Source organism: Chlamydotis macqueenii, chromosome 1, assembly GCF_036417535.1.
Source record: "Chlamydotis macqueenii isolate bChlMac1 chromosome 1, bChlMac1.mat, whole genome shotgun sequence".
In the NCBI taxonomy this organism is placed as follows: Eukaryota; Metazoa; Chordata; class Aves; order Otidiformes; family Otididae; genus Chlamydotis; species Chlamydotis macqueenii.
Window position 1 is genome coordinate 51,726,778 of NC_141556.1, and position 22,996 is coordinate 51,749,773.

The 22,996-nt window shown below is 37.5% G+C and overlaps 1 protein-coding gene across 3 annotated transcripts in view; it reads right to left on the bottom strand.

The window, feature by feature from the left end:
• Window positions 1-22,996, bottom strand: part of BLTP3B (bridge-like lipid transfer protein family member 3B) — a 62,155-nt gene that overhangs the window by 10,258 nt on the left and 28,901 nt on the right. For all 3 annotated transcript variants that reach the window (XM_086750909.1, XM_086750917.1, XM_086750924.1), the window contains exons 8-17: window positions 22,224-22,404; window positions 20,782-20,865; window positions 15,460-15,642; window positions 15,238-15,356; window positions 13,242-13,383; window positions 12,240-12,433; window positions 8,251-9,743; window positions 7,655-7,830; window positions 6,054-6,190; window positions 4,283-4,433 (exon numbers count right to left, since the gene is read on the bottom strand). In XM_086750909.1, coding sequence (XP_086607035.1) covers window positions 4,283-4,433; window positions 6,054-6,190; window positions 7,655-7,830; window positions 8,251-9,743; window positions 12,240-12,433; window positions 13,242-13,383; window positions 15,238-15,356; window positions 15,460-15,642; window positions 20,782-20,865; window positions 22,224-22,404 — 2,860 coding nt within the window. The remainder of the gene's footprint in view (window positions 1-4,282; window positions 4,434-6,053; window positions 6,191-7,654; window positions 7,831-8,250; window positions 9,744-12,239; window positions 12,434-13,241; window positions 13,384-15,237; window positions 15,357-15,459; window positions 15,643-20,781; window positions 20,866-22,223; window positions 22,405-22,996) is intronic.

A 22,996-nucleotide genomic window follows, 5' to 3' on the forward strand; every position in this document is an offset into this window, starting at 1 on the left:
CTAATAGCAGCCTTCCAATACCTATGATGACATTATGAAGACAGAGGCAGGCTCTTCCCAGTGGTGCTCATCAGAAGGCTGAGAGACAATAGCTCAAATAGCAACAAGAGAGGTTCAAACTGAACATAAGGAATGAGGAAAATGAAGCAGTGATGCAAGCTTTCTAGAGAGGTGAGGTATACTGAGGTAACCTGTTAAGGAAAAGATATTTGCAGCATGTAAACATGTATTTATAAAGTATCATTGCTATACTGTTAATTGCTATTGCCATGCTGTAACAACTGTTCACAGGATTAGTATTTAAGGATTCAGGTTCTTGATATGCTAAACAGGATGAAGCACAGATCAAAACTGCAGAAACCAGATGACAATGCACTAGTCACACTGACACTATGCTAGGTCAGATTCATTTAAAAACTTAGGAGGTTAGCTTTGAGTGCATAAAAGTTAAGCAGATTAGGCAATGCGTCCACACTGAAGTTACAGCAACCTCCCACTGGTATCCCACAGATCTTCGCAACAATCTCTTTTGCATTCTTCTCAGTTCTTGTCCCAAGATCAGTACCTCTAGATTATCAAAGCCTTTTCAAGGTAGGATCATAGAGCATAAGCTTTCTTTATGGATAGATACAGATTTTCTATGGTTGCAAAGTTGCAGAAGTACCACATGCACTTAGCCCAGTCACTGGCCAGAGACAGACCCAGAGTCAAGCCCCAGCAATGGCTGGTTACCAGTCACAGCAAGTTCTCCACTGGACCTAGGAGGAATTCTCATTTTCTCTTGGGAAACAGTAGTAGAGGAATGTTACCCTCTCTAGCAATATGTGATGTATTATTTTTCAAAAGTACAGACCAGATCATTCTGAGATTACTCTGGAACCTTCAGCAGTGGGTTATAAAGGGTCTAATGAGAACCTACAAGAAAACAAAGGACACTGGGGCAAAACTGACTTTGGTCCAGGTTCCTAACAACTACAAAAGTGGACCACATCCTAGTGGAGTTGCCTATAAAAGTTAAACATCTAACTATGTTCCTGGCCAATGTGCTTCCTCTGAGAGGGAGCCAAACGAATGAAAACAGATGCATGCAATGCCCATGGATACCAACTATAACTAAACATGCTGTGTTCAGGAAAACAGCTCCAGGAGAGTACTGGGAAGAAGGTTCAGAGCAGTTAGGAGGAACTGTATTAGTGTCTGGTTTGTATATGTCTATTTTAAAAAATTTTAAAAGTGGGGTAAGAGGAGGGATGAGAAGAAAGATAATTAACTTCCTATATTCTTTCCAGAAAACATGCAGGCTAGTCAACTGTTCTAGACCAAGTGCAGCCAGACAGACTGTATAGCAAGAGGCAGTAACTTTATTCAAGTAATACTGCCCCAGTGTGAATGTAGTACAGGTCTGAAAACTGTAATTTCAGTACAGCACGCAACAGATATTGCCTGGAGCTGCAGCAGCCTGGCAGAATAACCAGTTTGCTTTCCTATCTGTAGATTAGTTGGGTTCCTCTTTGTGTATGGTGCCCAGTACTTGTGGATGACCTAGCCCAGCAGCAGAGTCAGGATATACGCACATATTTATTGGCACTAGAGTTGGGGTAGATGAACATATCATCGACCTGGGTTGACAAACACCAATGGGAAGAACTGTTAATGAACATGAGAATCTTCAGCCTCTGCTCTGAACCAGAACCTCTGTGAATAGAGGTTTCCACAAAACTAACACCATGACTCCATCTTTCAACCCTTCTAATGTTAAAAAGTGCTAGATCTCACATTTCCCTCACCAAAAAGAAAAAAAAAAAGGGAAAAAAAAAAAAAAAGCACACTGCAATTATTAGGTACCTTTTGGGGCTCTAGTCCAGACAGAAGAGAATAAGCTACTAACAGTCCTTGAGAGGAAGGACAAGTCTCCAGATGGGAGAACGATAACCACTCTGACCAATGAGTGTCTTCAATTGGTTTGGGAAACTTTGTTTCCCTCAAGGATTTATATTCTCCCACAAATACAGAGAAAGAAATAAGCAGTACGTGCTCTAAGTATTTCTGGACCAGAAAAGAACGCCTGCGTCATTACTGGAAGAATCCAGAATAGCGGAAGGAAAGACCACACATTCAGTCTCAGCCATGAACTCAACCTTGGTTATCTTGCAGATATCTGAAAGGGGCACAGTCAAGAGAGGATGGAGTAAAAATTGCATTAAACAATTTGGAAGCTGCTATGAACTGCTGTTCCCTTCTCCTCCAAGTATGACAAGGCCCCAGTAAAAGCACTGTCCTTCCCAGAGTGCCTCTGCCACACTCCATCTCCCCCTTCTTTTGTTATTGCTGAAATAAGATCTGATAAAGACATCATCCTGCAGTCTGCCCCACAGGGAAGTACACAGCTGCCACATTGCCCTCAAACTTATTCCAGCTATTAGGCACACTTCCCTTTCTACACCTACTCCATTAAACCTACTCCATAGTAGGTTTAAAATGGTTATTTTTACCCAGAACACCTTCAAAGACTGTAATTCTGACTTGATCATTCATTGCTTTGCATGGTTCCTCAGTTTACTCATTACAATCATTAATTCAGCGCTTGAATAAGTGCTTTTCTTATGCTTTTGCTCACAGGCTTTTTAGTTGTATTTTGTTACCATTAACTAATTTAAATTGTTTCTTTTGATGTAATTCTCAAGCTTTTTCCCAATCTTGATCCTCTAGAATTCTTTTTTTTTTTTTTAAAAAAAAAAAAACCCAAGCTGTTTTCTCCCTTAGTTCTTCTATTAGAATAAACACGAGAGTTAAGCAGCAGCAGTGCCTGCAGAAGATTCCTGACTCAGTACAGAAAGGACAGCCCTACAGTGGAAAGAAGAACAGATTAGTGGAGAGAAAAGATGTATATTACAGAATGGGAGTAACTAGTGACGTACAAAAAAAAAGTGCTGTTGGCCCTACCATTCAGATAACCCACCAGAAAGGAAAAGATATGAAGTGGAAGTATTTGGAGATTCCAATCACATTATAACCTTTTCTCCATAAAATAATCAGCTAGTGCACAAGTCTAAGCCTCTCATAAGCAACTGAACCAGAGGAAGCAGGTTCTAGTTTTAGATCCACATAGGAGCAGGGAGGTGGCATGTTCTTACTATTTACTCCCTCTTGCTTATACAGAGGATACAACAGATATCAGTTTGCCTGCTGTATGAACTGAAGGTCAGCCATGAGTCCCTGCTGGGCGTCCCTCTTGCCTTTAGATGCCCAAATGCAACTGCAACATCCTGCAACAGCTGCTCAGACAGCAGCTGCTGGCAACTGCTAAGCTCACAAGCAAACGGGTCTTTCAGCCGGGGCATCAGAGACTGTATCACCAAGCACAACTCCTGAAAAAAATCCACGCTGCTGTAACACTGGAAATAAATGGCAGCCAACAGCTGCTATAGCTGTTTCCTGGGAAAGGAGATGAACTAGAAGCAGGAAGCAGGTGCATCAGGGATCTTCCCCAAAAGCCCTACAGCACTACAGAGCTGGCATCCAATAGTCCATGTGGAAATCTGACAGAAGGGAGAAAAGCCAACTGTGACAGGCAGTGGCATGCCAATACATCATGCCAAGGAAAAAAAAAAAAAAAAATAAAAATCCTCACAGCATGTGAACTAGGTTTTCTGGCAGAGAATGTATATGTACTCATGCCCAAGAAAATCTCTGACAATACACTGGTTGATCTAGTTGTGCAACCACCTGGCATGAAACTACACTCTGTGCTCCTATCATGCATGAAGAAAAGAAAAAACAAAACCAAAAAACCAAACAAAAAAAAAAAAGGCTGTCCTTGCAGCTCATCTTTCCTGACACACAGTCAATTTTTAACTTTTCTTAAACCACAGATGATAATCTGTTTAAACTGTGAGTGTTAATTTAGTCTTCAAGATCTATTTCTCTAGAAAAGAAACAGTGGTTCAAACCAAGGTACATTTAAGCAAAGCATTCTTAGAGCAGTAAGGAAGTTCCATCTTCATAAAACAATAATGTAATGCAACTTTTTTTATTTAAAAAAAAAAAAAGCTAACTAATGACCAGAATTCAATGCAATGCAGTTTTTTACCTGCACTATCAGAAATGGTTCCATTTTTATTTCCTTCCCTTTCAATGTATTCTAAATCAGCATAAAAAGGATGCTACTGTACTAACTAAAACTGGTTTTGTGCTTTAAGCTAAATACAGTGGTTTTATTTACTTAGAACAAATGTTTCCAACTCCAGTTTCACAACAGTGTGATCTCATTGCTAGTTCTTACCGACAGTTCTGTTGCAAAGATAGTGTCGAACACTAATATTTCCCAACTGATGTGGTATCACTTGGTTGACCTGTAGGCATATTTCTGTGTCTTCACCTCTGATGTCAATTTCACCATTAACACCAAATATTTGGAAAACCACAACAGACATCTGTCAACAAAATTAAGATAAAACAATATGATATTATAAATTGAATTTACAGTGGTTATTGTTTTTAAAATGCAGCCTAAAGCTTCTCCCCTACAAAAGGAAAAGAATCTTTGTATCCATAACCCTTGCTCACAGAAAAGCATGAAGTTTTATCCTTTCTTCCTTTGCGCCCATTGGCTTGACATTGGTTTGCTCAATTGTACAAAGATAGACATTTGTATTTATAACCCACTAACACCAATTCAGGGTTGGACAGAGAACTCATAAGACACTTTCCTCACTCTGACAAAGAAGCATGTGACTTATGTGGCACCTGAAATTTTCTAAGGCTGCATTCAACTTCACGCATATCAGAAGCACAATCAAGCATTTGTGGTGCTGAATCAGATCAGGTTAAAGAATCAGGACAGATTACTACACTTTGGCTGTCTGCACAGTACTCAGCCCTTTTTCTCTATTTGTTGGATTGCAATATCTTTCAAAAAAAGTAGCAGCTAGGTTCAAAAGTCAGCTTTGGTATCAGAAGATACATGTTCATCATCATTACTAGTATTTTGAGCTCATTTTTCTAATGACTTTTTAGTGATATTCTACAAGTAGGAAAAAATATACAACATGCATTTACATAACAATCTGAATGAATTCTGGTTTTTCCATATTACATGGAAAAAACATATTACATATTATATTTCTGTATTACATTTCCATGCACAGATGACTGAAAATTTATTTAAAAGGAACCAATCATTTAAGTGAGCTGCTATTTTTCATATTTTTTTTTAAATGAAGGGGATCCACAAATATTTTAAAGCAAAAGTAGTAATGTTAGTCATGTAGTCCTAAGAAGGAAAATATGTCAGCAAGCACACCACAGATTTCAGTAAATTGACTGTCTTTAGGCTCATATACTCTTAGGTTTCCAGCTCATGACCTTAACTAAAACAAGAATATAATTTAAGAAACGCTGATTAGGGTGAAGACCAGCAAGGAATAAGTAGATAGGCAGATAGAAAAAATTGAACCTTGCATGGTGTCTCAGGGAGGGTCTCTCTCTCTACATGCAGAATTCTTATAATCTTCTCTAAATACTAGGCATTGTCCTGACATAATCGTGGACAAGAGGCATCTCTGATCTAACCCAGTAGGGCGGTTGTTATGCTCCTATTTGCAAATACTACAGAAAGGTACGAGTGCTAGGGAAACATCTCCATATAAGAGATGTTAGAGTTATGGTGCTTTCTTTTATCTGTACTTGATGATGTTAAAAAGCTCATTTTAAATATCATATTCAACAGAGCATAAAAGAACATTATGACATTACAAAATATTGCTATGTACTAAAGCACAAATATTTTCTGACTTTTTAAAGTAGCATCCAACAAGTGTCATTTATCAACACTGGCTACAGAGGAGATAACAAGGCCAGAGAATGCTCTTGGATTATAATCTTCATTTGTACTTAGTATAAGTGCACTTATATTATGGCTGTAGGCTTACATAATGCACTAACAAAAGCTCCCAAAACTACTTGAAAAAGCACCTCTAAAAGCATTCATTTTACTTCTATTTTAAGGTTTAATTTACTGAAGCGTGTATTCTAATGGAATTCAATAATATTACCATTTCTTCACTAGTTTCATGGGCATTTTCTGAAGCAGCGCTCATGGCATCTGGAGATGACCCATCACAATTTTCAATCACTGTGCCTCCTTCGTGGGCATATTCTGATGGGCTTTGATAGTTCGTAGCTGTAATACCTTTCCGTATATCAGAAAAAATGCAAAGTTAGCATAGCATAACCTGAATCACTCCTGCATTAAAAATAAAGTCAGTGTCTGTTACTGTCTGCACACATTAACTCATTTTTTTAACAGGAGTTGAATGGCTTATTAAACAAATATTTATGATTCAACTGCCAAACCCATTCCTCTTACAGAAAGATCAAAGTTTTAGATGCTATGCAAGTAAGGCTGGATATAGTGACAAAACCAAAAGTTACACACTCTACATGCATTGTTTAAAAAAAGTTGTGAAGGCCCTCTTTTAGTCTTCCAAGTCAAACATAAAACTGATTCAACAGAAAAAAAAAGTTTAAGATTCCAAGCCATGTACACTACACAGTGCCTTTAGAAAAAATGTTTGCAGTTTTATGTTCAGAGAAATAAGCTATATATACTTTTGTTAAAGTGATCGTGGTAATGTTTCCTAGACAACTAGAAAGCATGCAGAATTAAACTGCAGTTAAATACTGTTTAACAAGTTAAAAGACATACAAAAGTGATTTGAAATGGAAAATTTATTTTACAGCATAGTCTCACATAGGTACATGCAGGAATACTCCTACAATCCAAATACGTAACAGGTTTGCAAGTGAAGCATTCTTCTCACTATTGCTCTGGACTGAAAAGAAATCCTACAGAAAAAAATATTGTCATTCTTTATTCAAACTAGAATTTATCAGAAAAGAGGTACCAATACAGTCTTCTTATTGTATTTCCTGACATTAGAAAACTATTTTATCAGTTTTGTCAGAGAGCTACTAGATCATTACAACTGCATCAGTCCACAATATTACAGACTATCTAGACATAATTACCATATATCTGAATTCCTCCAGCAGATCAGGAGCAAACGCCCATGCACAGATGAGCAAAAATTAGACAAATACACCTGTTGTTAGACAGTCAATAGTTAGAAAGCTGTCTGTAAGGAACAAGCCGCAAGGAGACTACCAGATCTGTAAGGAACAAGCTGCAAGGAGACTACCAGATCTATCTGCCTGGTAATTAACAGGGTGAGTATTAGTGAAAATCCATGTCTTTTTCTTCCTCTTTAAAGCTTCTTTATCATTTCAAGCAGAACACTGATTCAGGGTACAAACCTGTAAATACTTACAGTCAAAGCAATGGCTTTTAAGCACAGCAGGGAACAGTTCTGCTTAATTCAGTGTTGCAACATAGCACTGCAATACTTTTACTCTCCTCAAGAGAGGAAAATTAAGTAGTGTTTAATTAAGTAGCACTACTTAAGTAGCACACCTTATTGCTTTCCCTTGAAATGATGTGCTGTGAATATACCTGATATTACTGACTGGAGAAACAGACCAAAATAGTGCTGTAAAGTATCCAGGATTTGCTGCACTATGGTCCTTTTGAGTATTATTTTAGTAATAAACAATATTTTCATGTATTGTTTAAAAATATTTTGTTAAACCTGCTTACCTTTCTCCAGAAAGCTTTGGCTGTCACTTCCATCACTCTCTACCAAATGATCCTCTAGCATCACACTATCAATAGAGATGGTATCCAGAGAGACTTGTGATGGACTTCTCTTCATGTTCTTGTAAGAAACAGAGAACGCAGGCAGGTTGGACGGGCAGCGTTCCTTAGGCTTTGCACTTTTAAAATATAAAGACATTAGGAAATTATTATTTAAAACTAAAGGAATTACACAGAAGTTACTTTTTAAAATTCCTCTAAAGCAGGCAAGATACAACAGAAAAAAAATTATGCAGTAATCCTTTGGTAAGAAAAAGGGATAAGCATAGAAACAACATGCATCCCTGTAGATATCTGTGACAATATTTTTCTCAATACATATTTTGTAACATTTAAACTGGAAGTAAATAGTTTAAATCAATTAACTGACAGTTCATTTTAGCTTTCATTTAATGATGGATACTGCATATCTTTATATACTTTTAAAATGTTCATTTACTGGATGTTCACTTCAGCTGACCATTACTAAAAGTATGTGACCAACAAGACTAGTATATTCAAATAGTAGGAAAATCGATTTAGTATTAAATCTTCTATACCTTGATGATGACTGGGATGCAAACATTCTAACTGAAGTCACTTTCTCTTTGTTGATTTCAAGCTCTTCAGATTCTAAGGCAGTTTCTGTTTCCAAGTCAACGACTTGGTTAGTACAACCTTCAGCTGCACCTTCCTGTTCATTTAACTTATTTGAGAATGTGGTTTTGTCATCCTCTTTATCAATGAAAAATTCAGTAGAATCTTCTCTCTTATTTGAGATGGACGTGGAATCCCTAGGATACAAGCTACTTTTCTCACTTAGAGGTCCACAGACCTCCTCTGAATCACTTCTACTAAAAAGTCCACTGCTTCCTCCTTCACTTGTATCTCCCAAACCTTTATCTGATGCATCATCTGAAAATGACGTTCCTTTCTGAAAATCTGTATTACTGTCTGATTTAAACAAAAGAGGATCCACTAAAATTCCTTTATTAACTTCAGCATTCAGAGGCTTGCAGTCATTTACATAATGAGTAATACCAGCCTGCACTATCTTATTGCCAACAAATTTACCCTCTGAAGTAAGAGCTTCCCCATTTCCCAAAGGGGACAGCTCTGATGCCACAGGACTTTCTTCTTCCACAACTGGAGACTTACAAGTGTTTCCCTGAGTCACTGGATGGAGTAGTAAGGCTAGTTCTGCACTTTTCAGTAGGATCCCAATGCAGACATCTGTTTGCTTTGCAGGTTTTCCTGTCACTGCTTCTACATCATTCCTTAAGTTTTCCAGGAGCAATACAAGGGATTCATGGAGAAACAGCAAAAAAAGATACTGGTAATGATTGATTTGCACGCTTACGTGTTTTTGAACATGGACAAGAACATGTACATCTGCATCAGAAGAAGAGCTTTCAGAAAGCACTCCTGAAGTGTCTGACATTTGAATGCCATTTGTCAAGGGCTCTGTCTCACTGCTGTAATATTCCTTTAAAAGTTTTTTACGTTGCAGCCGGTTAGCAAGATCACTAGATTCACTTTTTGGAATGTTCAAAGCTGTCTGATTATCCGACAAAAGGTCTTTTTGTGACTTTGCAAATCTTAATGGCTGGCAAATCCAAAGTGAAAGTGGGAATGAATCCACAAAGCTTATTGGTCGACCCTTCCCACTTCTTGTTCCTTCATAATCTATCCAAAACTGGGAAAAATGCACGGCCCAAACATCAGTAGCTGCAGATGTCTTTAATGCATATTTATTAAGTTTTGGGATTATATAACCTTTATAAACATCATGCATTTTAGTGTCTTGTTCATGAGCATGTCTCTGGAAAATTGGATGCAAAAGATTAAAATTTTTCTGGGACTTCGGAAAAGTGGTGAAAGTTCTACTGAAAAATTCACAGTCTTTGAAGTTCTGAAACAAAGCTTCCAGATCAGAGTGTCTGCAGTTCGGCGAGTATCTTGTATTCGTAGCAATCATCTCTGAACTTTGAATGGAAAGTGCACGAGGTTGATCTTTATGAATTTCAGGTCTATTTTCAGATGGGATTATGAACTGTAAGAGAGAAATATATTTCATCTAGTTATAAATATGTAGATTAAGTAGGTATACAATTGAAGAAACAAAATAATAGCTAAAATAAAGTAATACAATTATGACTTTATGAGAACTCAAGTATACTAATACAGAATAGGGATAAATCAGGCTTATATATTATCATCTGTGTTTCCTCTTATTTTTAAGAAGGATGCTGTAGAATCTAAAACTCAAAATCTGTAAAAAACTCTTCAGGCTTTTCTTATCTGAAGGATTTAGAATTAGGTCAGTTATATCAGGCTGAAGTGTCTCATTTCTTCAACTCAAAAACAGATTGGCAAAAAGTTTCTTCAAGCGTTCAAAGTATTTACAACCTTGAACTCCAAATTATAATTCTCTGCTTTTCAATTTTGATTTGTCAGAGAAGGTTTTTTTCCTACACTGAGTACTACAGTATTTTATTTCTATGGTAAGTTACAAGGAAACAATTAAATATGCTAACACAGTTAATATTCTGAACATTGCAGAATACAGAATAGGTATTTTGTGACATTTTCCAACAATCATAATACATTTTTTTCATCTTAAAAATAAAAACACCAACAAAATAGTTCAGTATACTGGATTTAATTTAACTTGCATATCTTTAGTTCAAGTTTTAAAGGAAATATGTATTTTATGCCAGATCCTGTATCTGATATTGCTAACATGGACCTTGGCCACACTAATTTTGCGAGTATCAGTGATACTACCTTCTGTCACAACATCTCCATGTTGAGTCTAGAAAGATCAGAGTAAAAAATTCATCCTAAAGACACTTAAAAAATGGGAATGATGAAGCTTCTTCATGTAAATAAAAGGACTCCGAACAAAATAACCAAATACATCGCTATATAATCACTGTGGTTTAGCCCTAGTCACCACACAGTTTCCTGCTCACTCTCTCCAGTGGGATGGGGGAGAGAATTGGGAAGAAAGGAAAACTCCAGAGTTGAGATGAAGACAGTTTACTAGAACAGCAAAGGAAAATGACAATAATAACAAAATATAAGGATACTAAAATATACAAAGTGAACAGTGCACGATTTCTCACCACCCACTGTCCCAATGACCGATACAGCCCATCCCGAGCAGCAATCACGGAAATGAAACTGAACAGCAAGCAAAAGAGTGAGTGATGCGAGAAAGAGCACGATGACCCTGCCAGGCAACCCCCACTTATATACTGAGCATGATGTTTATGGCATAGAATACTCTCTTTGGCCAGTTTGGGTCAATTCGTCTGGCTATATCCCTCCCAGTTTCCTGCCCCTGCACATTAGTGAGACCTGGAAAGCCAGACAATGTCCTTGGTCTCATTAGCAACAACTCATAATATCAGTGTGTTTATCAACGTTCTTCACATATGAAACCCAAAACACACCAGCTACTGAGAGGAACATGAACTCCATCTCTGCCAAAACCAAGACAATAATGATTAACTACATGATAGGTAAACATCAAGCATATCAATAATAAAAGATTCATAACTTGCTAGAATAAAAATAATCCAGTTAAGATAGGGATGAAATAATATCAATCAAGGTTTGAGGGATTAAAGACTACTTTTACTTTTATCTTCTCTTAATCTGGTGGGCTACTCACATATAGTAACTCAAAATTAGATCAGTCTGTATTTGTAGTCGCCTGGTTGTTAGCTCTCAATAATTGTTTTCATTCAGTAAAAACCATGTCCTTTTAAAGTTCTATTAACTATGCAGTAAGAGCTGTAGGAAGACAACCATCTTTCCATACCTTGACTTTTTAGAACTGTTGAAACCTCTCCTGTGGGCACCAACTAAAAGACTCATTGTTTTGTTCACCTCTGAACCTTGGAAACTAATGTGCAATGCAAATCGAGGGGACAAAAAAAAAAAAAAAAAAAAGATGAGAGAAGCAACAATCTAATGTTCAGCTGCATTAATAAGCATCACTCCTCTGGAATAAACATACAGAGAATTTGCATACTTGAACTACAGCCAAGGACCAGTAGAAAACAGAAACCGATGAGAATGGATTTTGGAGAGGGAAAGAAGCCTTCAGAGGAACTACTTTCTTTACTCCAGGCATTCATTAACAAGATGAAAGAGTTTTGATATACCACAGCAAAAGGAATTCTTACATTAATATAAAATGCAAATATGAATTTTTTGCTAGTTATTTTTACTTCAGTGCTCAATTTTTTTTCTTCTGCTATGTCAGCTTCATTGAACACAGTGAAATAATTTGTTAAACACTCCCATTCAGGTCGTCAATACAAAACCAAAATAAACCTAGAACATAGGGAAGTAGTATGAAAGACAGATATCTGTCTTCAAACCATCATATTCTGCATAGTTTTCCAGAGCAGCGCTGCTTTTGCGTGGGTTACTTGTTCATTTATTCCTTAACCTGCTTGGCTAACAGCTTTTCAGAATAAAAGAAAAAGTATTTTCTTCCAAAGAACCACAAAACACCTCCTCAATGACAGCATACCTTTAACATTAGTCCATCAACTCTAACATCAACATGTTCATCTGATTTTGAATTGTCATTTAACTTGTACATAGCCATGAACTGAATAAGACTCTGCTTCAAATCCAACACAAACTGATTTAGCCAAAGAATACTTCTCTCATCCAGGGTGAACTGTAAAGCATTCAGCTGGCCATACAAATTTGGACATGGAACTAAAAGAGAAAACAGAACAAAATCATGACAACAATTAAATGTTTAGGGATTGTTTTGTTTTTTTTTTTAATGTGTGGGTTTTGGTTTTTGTTTGGATTTTTTTTTGTTTGTTTGTTTGTTTTTTTTTTTTAATGAGTGCAGACTTACATTTCACCAGTATTTTACATCAGAGAAAGAATGGAAATTCACCCCTTTGGTCCCAAGGAAGCAGATACATAAAGTGATACTTCTTTCTCTCACTCCAAGTAAGTAACTAAATTTTTGAATGTAAAAGCTAATATTAGAATAGAATGAGGTCTAAGGAGAGGGGAAGAATGTCCTCATTACAGAGCAAGGGCAGGACCAAGGAGATTTGCTGTTCTCAAGTCCCAACCCTAAGAAATCCACTGACATTTCTGTATATAAAACAGGGCAAATTTCATAACACATTAATAAAAATAACTCCAGTAGATCTTCATTGCATCTTAGGTACTATTGCAATAGTTTGAGTTCTTTTATGTAGCCATTGAGTTCTCCTATGTAGCCAGTGTAACTGCAGAAACAATACATGTATGTTGGAGAATGAAGAATTTATGTCTTAGTAAAATTGCTGTGTTTTCAGACTTCAAAACTATTTTTATAAAAATCAGTATTTATAGAAGATTGCCAGAAGCAGGTACTGTGGAAATGGACCAGTGTTGTGCTCTTTCCATTTTAGAAAGCCATGACCTATTTCCAGAAGTGAACCTGGAATCAGTATGAAGCTTTATAAAGGCGAAAGTAACACACAAAATTTATGGTTCGGTACAAAAAAAAAAAAAGTCTTACTAGGGAAGTCCTTTCCATCTGGGTAGTAATATTCAGTGAACTCGATATGAATAGCTGGCATTTCTGGAGGAAGATAAAGTGACTTTTTATTGCAAGAAATCAGAGCTTTAGGGGAAGAACGACACTGGTCTGCTGTTGAAACCTGTAAAAGATAAAAGATTAAGTTAATTAACACACTACATTTTTATGAATCATTAAGCATTTGTAGTTGCAAGGCACTGCCCCTAGTACGGTAGTATTCCACTGCTCTCAGATGTAGATCTCCAACTACACAAAGTGCAGTCAATGAGAAACACCTAGTTGCCTTGTAGTAGAAGCAATCTGGATAGAGCAGTTTCATAACAAAACTATACAGTAATAATGGTACCAGATCCCCTTCCTTCACACAAGGCAGGAGGCAGCAGGTCGCCTTCAAAAGCGTTCAGTAGAACCCTAGAATAATCCGCTATCTTTATTGCAAACACTACCAATTATGCTAGAATATGGTATATTTGCATACAGTCTGTTCAAAAGGATCCTGTATCTAGATGATAAAGGATAGATAAGCTAGATAATTTTACTACACAAGCGTTGGGAAGTCCTTGTACTGTCATAAGGACAGATTCCAGCACACAGGGCCAACTCTGAACTGTATACTGTTAAGCAAGGTGTTCAGCATGCACCTGGCAGAGATATGTATACTTGGCTATGTCTGAAGGTCTACATCACAGGAGAATCAAGACACCATAGAACAGTAACCCTCCATTTCCATTTCCTTCCAATGTAAATTATGAAACAAGGAAGAGATGACTTTTTGATATATAGCTGACCTTAAATTACTTGGAATGCACCACAGTTTAAAAAGTATGTTGTCAAAACAAAGCTCTTTCATCCAACACTTAGTAGGTCAGACTGCTAGTTTGAAATTAGCCAACTTATTAATATTGAATATACGATGATGTCTACTTGTATTAGTTTCACTGGAAATAATTAATATATAACCTTTATAAGCCTGCTTCACTCTGTGTAGCTGTTTTCAAGCTCGAAACATCTCTGTATTAACACACATAAGAATTCAAGGAATAACAGATCTATTTAGAAAAATAGCTTTTTGTAAATTGTATAGAAATAATGACAATTAAAAAAAATTAAAAATGTATTTGTGTAGGGAGGAGGAGGAGACAAGCATCTGAAGACCAGAAGGTAAATGAAAACACCAGCAGTACAAGATAGAATTATAACACCACTTTAAGCCCAGACAAAGGCTCCCAGCAGCAAGCTGCAACACCCCACTTAACAAGAAGCAATATGGCAAAAAAAAAAAAAAGCATTGAAAATTGGAGCAAGAGCAAGTAGAAGTCACAATGACTAAGGGCATACACTAAGCCTTTTTGTTAGGACCTGAAATTTAGAGTAGATTCTCCTATATCACTACCATTCTGCCTTAGAGATATACTACTACTCTATTCTAGATGCCTCCTATTTGCACCAAAGAGTGAATCTGGACCACAGCCAGACCACAGTAGACCACTACCCACTGAAATAAATCAGTGTGGGGAAGGGGGAAAGAACAATTAAAGTGTCTATCAAAATATCACTGGAAGAGGAAGCAGATGAAGAAAAATTTAAAAACTCTTTAATTTAACATTTTTTTTTAAATCCCTGTCCTTTGAAAAATATGTCAATAAGAAAAGCATGAAATACAAACCCACATATTAAGATACTGGGTACCTAACACAGTAAATGAAAAGATGAAATTCCAAATGTCAGAATTTAGGGAACAGTAGAACTTGGATCCAAAACATAATTGTGATAGAGTATCAGGTAAAATAAAATCGGCAAGAAAAAATCCACCAATTTTAACAAAGCAGAAGCAGGCCCATAAAGCTCTAATCCAATAATGAATGGAAAGACTTCTATTAATTTCAACGGGCTTCAGAATTGTCCCTTAAAAACCATAGTAATGTAACAGTCAAGGGCAAAGTAGTCCCAGTTTTACTAGCTGGAAGAAATGTACCTGATATATATTGAAATCTGCAAGTCTAACCACAATAGGACTAGACATCAGTTTGCCCTTTGGTTGTTGGGAAGATACAGAGGAAGCCCTAGATGTTCCTTTCGGTAGCTGTTCCTTGCCTGTAGGAAAGAATAGTGATGGAATCATTGAAAAGAACAATCTTTTTTTAGAAAAGTTTTAACATTTCATGGAATTAGAGCATTAGTGATGCAAACAAAGTACCTGTTTGTAGGTTTTGAGGAGATACAGCAGGTGGTGATTTGGGAGGAGAATCAATGACCTGATCCTTCACAGCCTGCTTAAGCAATTCAACATTGCCTTTGAATTCATTTAATAATTCTTTGGCCCATCCACTTCTGGTTTTAGTGGCATCACTATAATGCATCCAGTGGTTGCAGCTGTCTCCTGCAAATAATGAGATTGAGGGAAATATTAAGTTTGTTTCTAACCAGATAACAAGTTTCCACTATTTCACAATTCTTTGAAATATAATCTTATTGCATGCTGCAGTTACAGAACTATTGAAGTTACAACAGATATTAAAACAGAAGTTCAATATTCCATAAAACCAAGACTCACTGCTCCACAAATTAACTCGGAAAACAACCTAATATTGCCACCTGCCTTTTAACACCACTAACTAATGCTCAAACCATCATTGGATAAGTCCAGTTCAGAGAAATCTGATGACACATTGATTTTTGTATGCGAGAACACGCAAAAAAAATATTTCAGTGAAAAACAAAAAAAAAGAGTAAGTAACAGAACAATATTCTCATGCTCTTTTTTTTTTTTTTACAAACTTATCTTTCCTGTCAGAACTGTGTCCTAAGAAGTTCCTGATCCCTTTTCAGAAGTGTATTCTTTTTGTCTTGGCTCTCTAGCAGCTTTATGGCACACAAACAAGAAGGCAAGTTCAGTGCTGCAGCATACAGCCTTAAAAATCAAGCCCAGTAGAAATTATTTCATTCCTAACATGTTTCTGTTGGTCAAGCATTTAAACCTCTGAAACAAATTGAGATCTCTTCAAATAGTCCCTGTAAAGACAGTCTAACCTGTTCAGTAATAAGGATGCAACATAAATAATGTCTATCAAGCAGTACCTCACTCTTCAAATACCAGCACGTGAAAGCTTACTTTATTTGGGACTTCCTGAGGTTTTGGATACTTAGATGAGGGATGAATAGATATGGTTGCTATTAAAATAGGAAAATGCTTTGAGAAAAAAAATTATCACTTCAAGTCTAAATGCAAAGATTTCAGCATGGCAGAAACTTCAAGGGAAGAGCCTATCACAAGAAATGACATTTTTTCTCACTCTCCTGCCTCACAGCCTCTTGATGGTTACTCACATCTCTCTAGCTAAGGATGAGAAAGGAACAGAGAAGAAAATAGAAAGAGAGTAAGAAGGCAAAGATACATTAAATTCAAGTCCATGAAGCTGGGATTCTCCAAAACAAGGCTGAAGTGGGGTCACCTCAAGCATATGCACATAAACTCTGAAGCACCGACAGGACAGCAGCATCACAGGGAAAGCTCTCATATCCCTTCTGGGAAGTCAGTATGGGCAGGTGCCTCTCTGAAACGCTTGCACACTAACATATGCAGCATGATGAGCACATGGGAGCACAAGGAATTAAGAGCTCTGCATGCAGCTGAAGGGCTATGATCTCACTGGGATCACAGAGACGTAGCCAGATAGCACACACAACTGAAATGCTGGAAAGGATGGACATAGGCTCTTTGGGAAGCATAGGCCAAGAAGACAAGGAGGGCGAGATGACCCTTCAGTGAGAGCAGTGGAAACTCATGGAGCTCTGCCTTGGGATGGATGATCAGCCAGCTGAACACTTCCAGGTCGAGAATAGAGGGCAGACCAACATGGATGATGTTATGGTGGATATCTGCTACAGACCATCAGGAAGACGATGAGCCCCTTGTCCGACAACTGGAAGAAGTATCATGTTCACAGACCCTGGTCCTCATTAGGAACTTTAACCACTCCACTATCTACTGGAGGGACAACACAGCAGGACACAAGCAATCCATGCGGTTTCTGAAAGTGCATCAATGACCATCTCCCAACACAGGTTATCAAGAAGCCAAAGAGAGGACATGCTCTGCTGGACCAGATTCTTAGAAAAGGAAGAATTGCTCAGGCATGTGAAGGTCTGTGGCAGCCTTGGCTGCAGTGACCACAACATCGTACAGTTCAGGATTCTGAGGTTAGAGGACCACACAAAAAGCAGAATGACAACCCAAGACTTCAGGAGAGTAGCCTTTGCTTGCTTTGCTTTAAAAGAATCTTGTGAGATATAATCCTGTCCAGAAGAAGGGTCCAGGACAACTGGTTGATGGTGAAGAATCACCTCCAAGCTCACAAATGATCTACCCTGAAAACAAGGAGATCTAACAAATGTGGAAAGAGGCCTGTGTGGATGAACCAGAAGCTCCTGACTAAATTCAAACTTTAAAAGGAAGTGTACAAGATGTGGAAAAAGCATCAGGTTACCCAAAAAGAATATGGGGCATGGTGCCAGGAATGCCCAAGTCTATCTGGAATTGAATCTCATGAGGAGCACTAAGGACAAGAAAGGCTTCTACAGGTGTATCAGCAGCAAAAAGACGGATAGGAAAAGCTTGGGCTTGCTGCTGAATGGGTCAGGGGATCTGGTGACAAAGGATATGCAAAAGGCTGAGGTACTCACTCAACGCCTTCTTTGCCTCAGTCTTCACTGGTAATGCTTGCCTTCAGAATTCCAAGGTCCTTGAGACGTAGAGCAAGGAAACCTTTTCTATCGTGAGGGTGGTTAATCATTGGACTAGGTTGCTCAGAGAAGCTGTAGAGTCTCCGCTCTTGCAGGTATTCAAAACGTAACTGGACACAATCTTGGGAAGCTTACTTTAATTGATACCACTTTAACCTGAGCGGTTGGACTAGACAATTGCCAGAGTTGCCCTCCATCCTCAACTATTCTACAGTTCTATATATGGAGATGTCACTGCCACATTTATCTGTGCAAAGTGAAGAGACAGGCCAAATTGTAACAAGAAAACAATACTTTCATGGAGCTGCTACTGATGTTGCTACCATCTGAATTTATTGGTGGTTGCCCAGGAAGAAAATGCTTTCCTTTTTCTCATATCGTCTCATATACTAGCTTGATCAAGAATTTCCTGTGCTGCAAAATGTCTGCATCATGGCAAAGCAGCAGCTGTCTCCGATCATCATCCAGCAACACATCAGCTGCACAGTTAATGGATCTGGATAAAAGCTTCCGTAAGAGCATGTCTGGGAGGACTAGTAAAGTGATGGATTGCTGTACAGACATGTTTACAACATTCAATAACAGTCTGGCTTATGTTAGGGTTATCACAGTCAATGGACATACAACCTGCTTCATTTTTCTTAAGTACTACAACAGGCTATCGTTGAAAAACTTGATTTTCAATGGGTCAGAAATTCACCCTACAGCAATTATGCCTCAGATTCCTCTAGAGTTTTTCTGGGTGGGGTCTGTTGCAAAAACAAATAAACAAAAAAAATCCCACAAGAACTCAATATGCAAAGATCATTAACTGCTGAGGGCTTTTTCTCCTGAAGGATTAATTATAATTTCCAAGAAGACCATACCAAAAGAGCTATTTCTAAATATTCCATAGGCCACAGAGGTACAAAACCAGAAAACAGTCTGGCAAAGGTCACAGAAAGAACTGTTTCCTCCTTGCCCACTGTTACGGAGCGTTAATACAGTGTGGTCCTTAAGTACACAACATTGCAGAGCCTCAACTTCAGGGTAGGAACGCTCTGCATATGAGCTGATAGCCTGTGATAGAGCAGTATATAGAGGCATGATACTGAGATGGCTAGAGAACTTCCTTTGAACTTTCAAGATTAATACGTGCTCATTTTACTTTGAGTAAAGGGACTCTCCCTCCTGTGATAATAGTTTGCCCATAGAATTGCCACACCCTTCTAAAACGGTGGGAAGATGACAGCCTCTTAAAGAAGGAAAAAGAAGCTTCCTGGCATGTTCCCTCCCAGTCCATGTATACACACTATCGGATGAAACACCATCACCTTTGGGAGTTTTTGTCATGGCTTTTTAGTGAGACCTAGATTTCTGTTACTTACACATACTTGTACAGAACACCATGTAAGACTGCAGAACACTGCCTTTAAAGGCACCACCTTTGCTCTGCAGATTATCTTTTCCTTCTCTGGTTTCATGTACTTGGAGTTATGTCCCATGTAGCCATTACCTAAAAGCACTCTCAGTGAGCTTCTAACATGCCCATCCAAGAGCCTATAGTGCATGGTGCAATCCAGCTAAGAATCCTTCCAAAAGAAACAATCTATTTATTTCCCTCATTCTCTACATTTTCTCTGAGAAGATCTCACAGAAATCATAGATAGATCACACCCTTACTTAGACATAGTAGGAATCGGAAATGACAATAAATGAAAAACATAGCTGGGTCACAAGACAGGCATGTGTTAAACCTCTTCAATTTCAGGTCCCGCTTTTAGAGGGAAGGAAATCAACATCGCAAATTTCAAACCATATTAGGCCAATGTATTGCAAAGAAAGAATACTGTTACTCTTAAGCATATCCTTTTCTGTGGCTGTGTATGTTTATTCAACCTACACTAAATTACATTTTTTAAGGTGCAAAAATTATACCTGCTACTTATGAATGAAACAGATTGACAGTATGGGATTCCATCTGCAACCGTGAGTGACATGGAGGATGTGAGGCTAGCTACCATTGTGAATCCACATCTTTAATCTATGCAGATAATCACTCCAAAATGACTGGTTTGTGTTAGTACAAAGCAAAACAAAGCACAACCAACCCCCTTCATCAACTAAAAGCCCCTCCACTGTACTGGATTTCCTTTGATCTCAAATTCAACAGCAAACTTATATTGTGTCTTTTAAGTTTTTTAGATTTCTGAAAAACATAATTACTAGCAACTATTTGTAAGAAATGCTTCTTTGGAAATTGCTAACATCTGCTTAATAACAATTCCCTACAAACCTAACAAAAATCTACACAATTTAACCTGTAGACACTGGGATTCTTGCTTAGCATAATAAAATAAAACCAAAACATTGCTTGGAAATGGCCATAAAATCATAGACTTCTATATGGAAAAAAGTCTGCTAGATTAGAAGACTGCATCTGACTCTTGCAGATATCCAATTAGGGAATTCGCAGTCTACTGTACTGCCTTCCCCTGTCAACACAAAATTATTTTCAGGTCAGAAATGCGTAAACACTGTTTTGTTGACCAAACAAAATGGTGAAAAGGAAAAAGCGTTTAGCCTCAAATAGCTCATTCACAGAAATCAAATTGGTTCCCAGGTTGTTGCTTTTGCTGTTTGTTTTTGCATACAGAAGGAAATAAAGAAGGTATGTATTTCAAATTCTTAGAATATTATTGTCCAAGTCATATACACATAAACACACAAACAAAATCTTTAGTATTTAAGCAAATAGTACATTCACAAGTAATTCACAACACGCTCACTGTCATACCTGCTTTGTGAAATGGATAATAGTCCACTGTTAAATAGCTGAAGGAAAGCTGCATGGCCCCTCCTGTAACACGTCTATTTGAGTCTGCAAAATAAAACAACACTGAGCTCTGCAGACTTGTATTTCGTATGCTAGTTCTCATGTTGCTGCATTCCTTTAAAAACCTAAACAACTACTTTTTCCTCCCCTTTTCTGGCTCTCCTTACAACCTCATTATCTTCCATCAAAACTTTCATTCTGCTGGTCTTCACTGGTTTCTAAAGATCAGCTTGTAGAACTCTGTACTCTGTCACTCTGTACTTGGTCATTACTAACAAAGTGCATATTGTTTTAAATGCTACTAAAAAGTAAAGGCAACTCTTTGTACCCATATTACTGCTGTTTTTCTGAAACAAAACTTTTCATACAGAATGTATGATTGTGATCAGTTATTCAAAGTCAAAACTTACTTTCAAGAATATTGTAAATATTATTTGTTTTCGTGTTTTATTTGACAAATATTATCACAGTGAAGAGGTCTTCTGAGAGTCCTCTGTTCTGATTTCTCCATGGCTAAATTTAAACTTCATAGCCAAAAGCAAAGGACCAATACAGACATCTCACTAAGAACAATAAAGCCCAACTGCAGTAGATACACTGCATGTAAGGAAACACGTCTCTAGCCAGTCAATCTTACGCTCTGCTGTTCTGCAATATCTTCCCTAATCAGGGAAATATATCAACTAAAACCTAAGTTTCTCATACTCTTTTCTAGAGTAGACCTTGCATGCCTCTATATATTTTTTTCAGTGACTAGCCAGCTCCTCGGATATACACTGATATGTCACTCTCTTCTGATCACTTTCAGAAGGCATAAAAGTAGTGTAATTTGTCTTCTGTTTTCTGATTGTAAACAAGGCACACTGCAACAGCCTTTCATTTTAAAAAAGTACAAATATTACACACAAAATTATAAGACCTCAGAACACTTGTTTTATCCTTTCAATTTTCTGCAAAACATACCAAATTTTCTAAATTAGTAACACAAAGAGGATTGCTCTTCTGTTGGTCAGTATTTTATAAGGAGTATTTACAGAAGCAGACTGCACAGCAACCCCTTCAAGTCACACTAATGTTGCCACTACATTCTTGATAATCCAGTTAACTTATATCATAAAAGAAAAAAACAGCAGTAACAATCAGACTAGACAGAATCTGTTTCCAGAAGACAGGAAAAGCACTGAAGCTATTAGTACTATTAGCAGTTTTTATTGCATTTTTATCACATTTAATAATGAAATGTTGTCCTGACAAGAGACATCTAGCTAATTTTAAATGTGTCTACAGACACTGGAAGACAATTCTGAATACTCCTCCAAAATAAAGACAGACTTTTGACATTACCGTATTCCTCAAAATGTCTTCTAAAGATTATTATGGCACGCTACTTAAAAAAAAGTTACCTTTTTCTTTAGAATGGATATCATCACATATATGTAGGTCCAAATGGGAAATTACTAAGTGATGAGAAGTTTCCTTAACATCAAAATCATTAAACAATTTTACTATTGCATCATTTTGATCAGGTGCTGCTGTTGTCTGGTGTGCTTTCACCTGCTGAGAGCTGGGCGGAGGGGCAGAGCTCTGAAAAAAATATTTCATCATATTGATTTATAAAGTTTATCCTTCCTTTCAAGCATAAATATCCTTTTACTTACTCAAAACAGGCCTTTGAAATAAGGAAAAATGTGCACTGCATGCATTCATCTTGGATTGTTACTGAGATTTAAATGTGCCGTTTTAGAACAAAGCTAAGTTAAGCTAATGGCTAGGTGTCACAAATAGGCAATGCCAGTTCATGCCCCATCCTCCCCTTCCCCCGCACTTCTTTACATCCCTGTCCTTTGCAGCACTGGTATTTTTCTAACTTCTGTTGTATCCTTTTCAGGGAACTAAACCAGTAGAAAGTTATCATTTTTTTTGTTGGGCTCATTTCTGCTAGCTTAGTTCCCCAAACTACATCACAATAGGGTCAAAGGTGAGCTGGTGCCAGTACCAGGGAATTGGTGAAAGTTCAGGGAACTGAAGAATCAGGACCTCCCTGCTCAGTAACAGCCGACCATTTGATTGCTGTAGCTAAACCACCATAACACGCCATAAATCATCAGGACCACCACAAGAACTTAACTCTCCATTACAGTACACTAGCTTTAATGTAAGAGATTCTACAAAAGTG